This window comes from Ursus americanus, chromosome X (assembly GCF_024610735.1).
Source record: "Ursus americanus isolate L20-20 chromosome X, mUrsAme1.1.p, whole genome shotgun sequence".
NCBI lineage: Eukaryota > Metazoa > Chordata > Mammalia > Carnivora > Ursidae > Ursus > Ursus americanus.
In genome coordinates this window covers 59269490-59278081 of record NC_142164.1, presented here as the reverse complement: position 1 = coordinate 59278081, position 8592 = coordinate 59269490, and the positions used below count along the sequence as shown (strand labels likewise).

Below are 8592 nucleotides of genomic sequence, written 5' to 3'. Positions count from 1 at the left end.
CACTCATGATGGTTGTGGTTATTCGTGTGTTTGTTTTTTATATATCTTAACAGTTTCCAAAACAAAGAGTAGACGCTGTGACCTGCCTGGTATTCACTAAGTAGGGTGCAACAGTATCTCCCAATCCAAGCGACCTGAGCAGCTATTGGAGGCAGGTCGGCTCCCTGAAAGGCCTGCGCTTGCCAATCTCTGTGCTCTGCCAGGTCCTGGAATCAGCGATTTGAGGACTGATGGTCTGCACATGTCCACTGGGAGGGAGGAAACCACAAAGGGAAGGGGGACTAGACTCCAGAGGACTTTGGATACAGTTTGATCTTCCTCTACTTTCATTCTGTCTATTCAAAGAAAAAAAATAATTTTATATAAATTATATACACACACTTTTTTTCTCTCTGAATATAGATCCAGAAATTGTTTTTCTAATTTGGGGTTTTTCCCCGCTTTCCCTCCCTGCCCTGTCCCCTGCGCCCTCCCTCCCTCTCCCTCCCTAACCCAGCTCAGGTTGAAACTTTGCATTGCACATTCCCTTCACCCCCTCCGGGGATGGCTCTGAGCTCCCGGGCGCTTGCCTTCTCCGTGGAAGCCTTGGTACGGAGACCCGGGAAAAGAAAATTGCAAGACCCAAGAGAGGAGATGCAGCCTGAGTTGCTGGAGAGAGAGGGAGGAGAGGAGGAGGAGAGAAGGAGCAGAGCCGCAGGGAAGAAGAGCCAGCAGCCCGGTAAGTATTCCTACTGCAGCCCCAAAGCCCTGAGCCTGCTACCGGAGTATGCTGACCCGCAAGTCTCCGCGCCACTCCCCAGGCTGAGAGAGGGCTGCTAGCCCTACACTAAGACGTTTGGTCCAGCTGGATGACCACGTTTGGGGCCGCGCGGACACCTCGGTCACTAGGCTACAGAGGAAGCTTCAGAGCCTCTAAGTTCAGTCCCTATTGCTGTGGTTCATTTACGGTGAAGGGGAGCTTCCTATATGTTTGTGAAGAAGTTAGACTCTTGAACCTCCCCAAGCTGTGAGAGCCAGAGGGTAGCTATTTCTCCGGGTAGGAAGCAGGCAGGCACTTAGATTCAGAGGGGATTCAGCCTCAGGGTCCAAAAGTCCCTAGAGAGTAAGTATGGGGAAATTTGAAGAAGGAGGGCACCTTCCCCAGGACAGGACCTGGGTCCCTTTCTCCCCATGGGGGGGGGCACAGTGGGTGTTGTGGGGAACTTGAGTATCTGCCTCCAAGGTTCCCAAGGAAGAAACCAGGCCAGTCTGCTCCAAGACAGACATCAGGGAAAAGGGGACACAGGAACTGCGAACCTTTCTCAAACTCTTGGTGTCTCTGTGTCCAGCAGAAAAGCGACCCAAGACTGAGCCCTCAGCAACCGCTTTCTCAGGCTGTAGTGGCAGCGACAGTGATGACAACAGCTGCAAAAATCTGGAAGAGAAAGATTCTATCCAAGTGGAGCTTCAAGGATCTGAACTGTGGAAGAGATTTCATGACATTGGGACTGAGATGATCATTACCAAGGCTGGCAGGTTCGGCTTTGCCCAGGCTGTTCAAAGAATGCACACAGTAGGAGCTCATAAGATGTGGTGCCTCCAGTTTTATACTCTGTATCTGTTCTTACCCCTCCACAGGTATTAGAAAGTCACTGCCTCTCAATAAATCCCACTGTTAGTGGCTCAGCTTTTCTTTCCTGTAGGCAGTGACTTCAAGAAATCCTCCTTAAAGCCTCACAGTTGTCAGTGGATGATATCCCATCTAGCAGGTCCACAGCCTACCATCCCAAGCTAGCCTGGGGCAATTTGAGGTGGGCTTTTTCTGCTTTCACCTTTTGCTTTGGTGCAGCATCACATCAGCTGGGTAATTTTTTTTTTACATGAATCTTCTTAATTTCAGTCTTTCCCCAATCTACCTCACAGAAAGTACCACTGAAAACTCAGGGGCTAGGCACAATTTTTTCTCTACTTTCTCTTACATAGCTTTTTACTAATGGTGATGGTGGGGAGTGGGGTAGACAAAATCTTGTGGTAAGAATATTCTGCTCCACTCAGCAATCCTGACCTGTTCAATCAAGCATACAACCAACAATCTTTCTTCATGTCACAAATACCATTCCTTGAATCCATCCTAGAATGGGGAAGGCATTGTGAATATCCTCACTTTTCATTTGTCCTCCACCCCATCCCACTCCAAATGTCTCTAAAAGCACTAGGTCAGTGACTATTTTCTTTCCCACAGGCGGATGTTTCCCTCTGTTCGAGTCAAAGTGAAAGGGCTGGACCCAAGGAAGCAGTACTATGTGGCCATTGATGTGGTGCCAGTAGATTCCAAACGTTATAGGTAAGCAGGCCCAAAGGAGGGTACACCAGGACAAGTCTGGGAATGGGGATTCAGATTTATGGAACCTGAGAATGCTATATTGAAAGCTCTGCCATGGGGGGTGGAATTGCTCTCCTATGGACTTTGGGAGTTGAATATTCACACTCAAATGAAGGTTCAGACTGAGAAGAGCAGCCTTGCTTCTCTTTCCTCTCACTCCTGGAGCAGGTGCCAGTTGGTGATTCAAGGTACTCCAAACCCTTTGCCTACCCACTGCTTTGGCCTTGGCTGTGCCAGCTGCAGAGGGTATGGACTCAGGCAGCTAGGAGGGAAGTTGTTTGAAGGAATTTAGGGAGAAATGACTGTGCTTCTGGGAATGCACTGGGCTCTGGGCTGTGCTACTTGGGCATCAGGGTCCTGAAGTGATGTCCTGATTTACCATCTAATGCTAATTTAGCAGTGATTGCATTTAGGTCTATCATTTCTTCCTTCTTTAGCTTTTCTCTTGAAGCAGCGGCCATGTCCTAGAAATTACAAATAACCTTTCTTTTTGAAGCAGGCTCTCTACTTAGAGCTGGCTAATAGTAGTTGAATTGATCTAAAACCAAGAGGTCTTTCAGTGCTAGCATCCCAGGCACATGGCTATGCCAGCACTTTGGCTTAGAGGCTATGGGGGTTGTGCAGGAACCGCCCTTACTCGGGCTGTGAGTGTTCCATTGAAGTAGACGTCTAGCCTTTCTAAGGGAGAGCCTGCATCATGCCCAGTGCTGGATTTGAGGGGCAAAGAGAAAGCTCAGCTCAAGAGCCTACTGGAGCTGTAGCTTGTAAATAAAACAAGTTGTTTGCTTCTTGCATTTGAGCTGGCTTGGGAATGCAATGCACAAATGAGTGGTTGAAATTGGAAACAGGGTGAAAATCAGACCTGAGGTCTCATGGGCTAGAGTTTCAGGCGGTATTCTGATGTGAAGCCTTTTTAGTGAAAAGGCTTTGAGGGTCACTGGTGGAGGTGGAGGTGGGTTGGACAGACACCCTCCATACCTTTTTGTTTTCTCTCTGACTCTGATGCTTCTGCCTAGAGGCGCGAGGATTTTTAGACTGTCTCTGTGCAGCAAATTGGGTTAGATCAATCTCTGTTGCTGTTTCTATGAGGAAATACAAACCAGACTCTGAAATCCCATGATGTTATACTCACCTTGGAACCTCATTGCATTTTAATGACATATGTTTGCATACTTTTTGCTTTTTGTCCCTGAATGCCCTTTGGAAATCCAGTTGTATCTTCTACTAATTGCCTTTGGGATTAACAGGCAAACCTTGGCCAATGCCATTAGGACTGGATCCAGCAGCCTTCCTCCCATGCACCTGGCTTTGGCCCATTGTGCCTAAAGCCACACTCTGTGCCTTTTTAGGTATGTGTACCACAGCTCACAGTGGATGGTAGCTGGAAATACAGACCACTCATGCGTCACTCCCAGGTTCTATGTTCACCCGGACTCGCCCTGCTCTGGAGAGACCTGGATGCGGCAGATCATCAGCTTTGATCGCTTGAAACTCACCAACAATGAGATGGATGACAAAGGTCATGTAAGTGTTTGAAATCCTTTGTCCTGAGGAAGGGATGGAGTTGCCAAGCCATCGTCAGCCTGCATATCACTCTGGAGAGGTGTAGGATGCTTCTCCCAGATGGTCTTTAGGAACTGTTCAAAGTAGCTCCTGTGACCTTTGTTTGGCATCTGAGAGTGCTGGGGGTTGGGAATAGTGAGTGAAGGGAGTTTGAAGACCAAATGAGATTTGTTTAAGCCATAATGCCTGGTCTGGGAATGTGGAAGGGAATGCACTTTGTGGAGTTCTCTTGCATCTCAGCATCCAGGGCAATCACTGTGGGTTCTGATTGCCTTCTCCTAGATGAGCACTTTCTGTCTGGCATGGTATGACAGAAATCTCCTCCACAACTCGCCTTTATGAAAGAGGTTATTTTCAGGTTACCTGGATCTTGGGTCTTATTCCCATATGCATTCCGCCCCTACCACGCCTGGCTTGACCCTGTACCAGGCACAAAAAAAAAAAAAAAAGAGAGAGAGGGAGGACCCCAGGAATAGGAGGTGGGGTATGTCAGGTGGCTTCCCTTCAGTTACCATAAGCCCAGGGAACTTATAGCAGGCAGTCAGATGTTAGTGATATATGGGGACATCACATGGTCACCCACACTTGGAAACAGGAAAGGGCCTCATCTGGAAATGTAATCACTGCTGCCTGGTGCTGCTGTGGTGCTCCTATCTGGAAACCTCTTAGCCCTGAGCATGTCTGTCCAGAACAAAATGTCACAGAAGAGTCCTTGTGTGTGTCTAACCTAACCTTTCTGGTGTAGCCTCACTTTAGCATGTGGGCATGTTGAGGGTGCCAATGAGAGGAAACCAGGGTTGCAGAGGGGAAACCACTTCCTAGGCAAACATTTGATGATTTCTCCTCCAGATCATTCTGCAGTCCATGCATAAATACAAGCCCCGTGTGCATGTGATGGAACAAGACAGCAAGGTTGACCTGTCCAGGATTCAGTCCTTACCCACTGAAGGGGTTAAAACATTCTTCTTTAAAGAAACTGAGTTCACCACAGTGACAGCTTACCAAAACCAGCAGGTAAGGATAACTTGGTCCCAGGAAAGTGGGGCTGGCCCCAGAGGGACTTTCTGGATGTAGGCAAGCTGCACTATATGGATTGAATTTTCCACAATTGAAAAAATATCATAGTCGTATTGCATTGTCTTCAAGGCAAGTTTGATTATGAGTTGTGTGGATCTTGTATTAGAAAGGAGAGCAGAAAAAAATGCCAAGGGAAAAAAAGGAGGTAACCATTCCAAATTCAACTTAGCAATATGCTTATATTAACTGAGTGTGCCACATTACACATTGAAGTGTTTTGTGGTTGTAACCATTAAAAGCAAAGGTGACAGTGTTATTACTGAGGGCACTGACTTTATCTCTCGCTTTTTTTGAATCCATAGATTACCAAACTGAAAATAGACAGGAATCCTTTTGCAAAAGGATTTAGAGATCCTGGAAGAAACAGGTAAGCAACATAGCAATCATATCTAATATTAATATAGGCTTTTTCACAAGTATTATAGATAAGGAAACTGTGGCTCAGAGACCCTGAGGCCCTAAGTTTTGTAACTAGTAGATAGTAGGGAAAGAATGTAGTTTTTTGTCTCTAAAATCTTGCCTCCTCCTTTTCCCTCCCAATCCACTTTTAAGATATTGCTTATTCTAGATCCCTGGGGTCTTTATTTGGGGAATAATTACTGTGAATTTTATTCAGCAGTCTAGGTACAAAAGAAAAAATACTTCAGATATTGACCCCTAAAAACTATAATAAAATAACTTAAAAGTTAACATAAATCATTTTCAGGAATTGAATTCTGGACTTGCTGAAAGTTAATCTATTTTTCAGGGGTGTATTGGATGGGCTTTTAGAGATCTACCCATGGAGGCCTTCTCTCACTCTGGATTTTAAAACTTTTGGTGCAGACACACAAGGTAAGAAAAGTTTTATTAATGTTTTCTTTTAAATGTTAATGAAGTAACAACAGTCAGAACCTCTGTAGCAAAAACTACACAAGGGGAGAAGTTCATGCCAGAAAATGTGGGTTTACAAGAAAGTGGGTTTATATTTATCTTGATGAGGAAGTAAAAGGCAAAAAGAGGGGGGAACTGGCATGGAGGAAAAGAAGAAAGCCATGGTAATGGTGGATTTATTGACTTCAGTCTTCTTAAGTTATCATATATCCTGGGATCTCGAGATCTCGCCTGGATTATTCAGCATCTCACTATCTCACATTCTTTACAATCTGCCTGTGGTACATTTGTGGCATTATTTGCAAATATATTAGATATTGAAATAAATATGCTTCTCATAAACTTTCAGCACATGTTAAAATGACATCCATTGAATTTTACGATCATTTAGTTCTAATTTTCCTTTTACTTCAAGTAGGGAAAATAAATGTTGAAAACAACACTAAGTTATCACAATTAGTTTAATTGCCACAGCATTAAAAATGTTTGCAAGATATTTGTTCTCATGTAATGCATTATATGATTAAAATATTAATAATAATTAGTCAATGCAAGCTTTCTTGTGGAAGAATGTATACCTTCATGTCTCTGGTGTTTAATAATGAATAAAAGAGTATTTGCAAACAACATAGAATTATTTTACCACTTTTGTCTTTACTCCATTAAAGTTGCTTGTCTTTGAACATTAATGCAAGTTTATAATAGTGGAGAAAATCATCATTATAGTTAGGTTGAATTTTACATGATACCATAACATTGAAAACAGATCAAGTCTAATCATTTGGTAAAATATTTCACTGGATTGATTGTATTAATTTGGTTTACAAAGTTGCATAGAAAAATATGAACACTTTAAATAATAGCATCTAGGCAGCATGCTTTTAAAACATCCAAGTCAACATGAAGTGCACTGAAACAAAACAAAACAAAAAAACTAAAGATGATCATTAATTGATAATTTAAAATACACAGTTTTCTTAATTATTTAAATGTCCAGATTGCTCTCAAATTGCAAAAAAAAGGGGTACTATTTTTGTAAATAACTTTAAAATGTTTAATTATAAAAGATGTTTGCCACCTTGTTAATAAAGAATTAGGCTATGCCAACACAAAATAGTTAAGAAAAACAACAGCAACACCAAAAAAAAAAAAAGAAAGGAAAGAAAAAAGGAAAGAAAAGAAAAAGAAACCCACAAAAAAACTTGATCAAGTTTAGTCAATAACAAAATTTTTAAAATTCATACACGAAAATAAGGTGAAAAGTCGAGATTTTCCTGAACCTTATAATTATCCTTAACTTTAGTAGATGCTAGGCAAACATAAAAGATCACCTGACAACATTACTATGAACTTTTCATTTTTATTTTGATATTTGTAAACTAAAAATTGCCTTTAACAAATGCACTTCGTTATTTTAGTTTATAAAGATTTTTTCATGTGCTCCAATATTTTTATCAGACTGAAGCTTTCTATAGAATCCCAACCAATTTGTTCAATTTAATCAAATACTCATTTTTGTAAATTTTTTAAAGTTTAAAAACTGTTTTTTTTTTAATTTGTAAGATATAATTGGCTCTGGTACTTTTTATTTGGGCATCTTTTCTAATTCATTGGATAAATGTCCAAGTGCCTAGCACAGCTGTTGGGCATGGTGAGTGCTTAATACATGATACATAACGGTAGTGCTATAAGTAACAGTGGTAGTAGTAAAGGTATCGTTTTCAACTTTGGTCAGAGGAATGAACATATTCTTTCCCAAAGAAGTTAAAAGAACTGTGAACTTGCAGAAAAGAACGAAGCAGAATGTTTATGGTCATTAGTACTCATTCATTAGGAACATCAAATTCATTGTTCATTGACTGGGTTATCATTCACAGGTGAAAGCAGTGGCTCATCTCCAGTGACCTCTAGGGGAGGGATTCCCTCTCCTTTGAACTCCTTGCTTTTTCCACCCTGCTCTCTACCTACGATTCACTTACCTGCAAGCTCCCTTGGAATGCCCTGTCCAGAGGTGTATCTGCACAATATCAACCTGCCCCTTTGCTACAAGATTTGCCCAACTAATTTTTGGCGAAAGCAGCCTCTTGTCTTGCCTTCTCCTGAAAGACTGGCAAGCAGCAATAGTTCTCAGTGTTTAGCCCCACTAATGATGGAAGTTTCTATGTTATCTTCTCTGGGGATTGACAATTCAAAAAACAGTTCATTTGAAGACTTAAGTGAGCAGTGTCTACAGGCACCTAATTCTTCCAATCAAATGTTGTATGGACTACAGGCACCTGGAAGTATTTTATCACCAAACCCCATTGCCCGGGAAGCAATTGGTTGTTCTTTCCATCCTTCCTATGGTTTTTATAGGTACAACTTCTCAGTGCCATCTAGACTGGTAAATGCTGCCAACCATCTCAAAGTCAAAATGAATGACAACAGCCAAGTTTCTTTTAGAGAAGGCAAATGCACTCATGCTCATTGGTACCCAACAATTAATCATTGTCTTTAATGGAATAATCACATTCCTAAAACAATTACACATAAGCATGTATTTTCTTTATTTGTAGCCAGAGAAAGCTGTTGGGTTTTAAAAGCTTTGTTATCAGAGGTATTTCTTTGTTATGCATTTAAAGTGCCTTATCAGATGTTCATAAGAAGTTGCTATAGGTCAAATATGACCTGTAACAATCTCTGATTACAGTGGTCTTGGGCCTCAAAATAAGATAGTC

General features: G+C 42.0%; 1 protein-coding gene across 2 annotated transcripts; it reads left to right on the top strand.

The window, feature by feature from the left end:
• Positions 1 to 230: 230 nt before the first annotated feature.
• TBX22 (T-box transcription factor 22) lies at positions 231 to 8372 on the top strand. Of its 2 annotated transcripts, none has more exons than XM_045775803.2 (8): positions 231 to 718; positions 1329 to 1515; positions 2222 to 2323; positions 3712 to 3886; positions 4775 to 4939; positions 5305 to 5369; positions 5751 to 5836; positions 7753 to 8372. In XM_045775803.2, exons 1-8 carry the CDS (start codon positions 544 to 546, stop codon positions 8370 to 8372), a joined length of 1575 nt encoding a protein of 524 aa, XP_045631759.2. In that variant the 5' UTR covers positions 231 to 543. The 2 variants fall into 2 exon arrangements, with proteins under 2 accessions (XP_045631759.2, XP_087715916.1); XM_087859790.1 differs by having other exon boundaries at positions 692 to 716; positions 1175 to 1515.
• The last annotated feature ends 220 nt before the right edge of the window (positions 8373 to 8592 follow it).

Excerpts from the sequence above, each read along its gene's own strand:
- TBX22 (XM_045775803.2), top strand. The coding sequence starts at position 544 with ATGGCTCTGAGCTCCCGGGCGCTTGCCTTCTCCGTGGAAGCCTTGGTA. Across the intron at positions 1,516-2,221 it reads ATCATTACCAAGGCTGGCAG|GCGGATGTTTCCCTCTGTTC; the intron begins GTTCGGCTTTGC and ends TCTTTCCCACAG. Across the intron at positions 5,837-7,752 it reads TTTTGGTGCAGACACACAAG|GTGAAAGCAGTGGCTCATCT; the intron begins GTAAGAAAAGTT and ends TATCATTCACAG.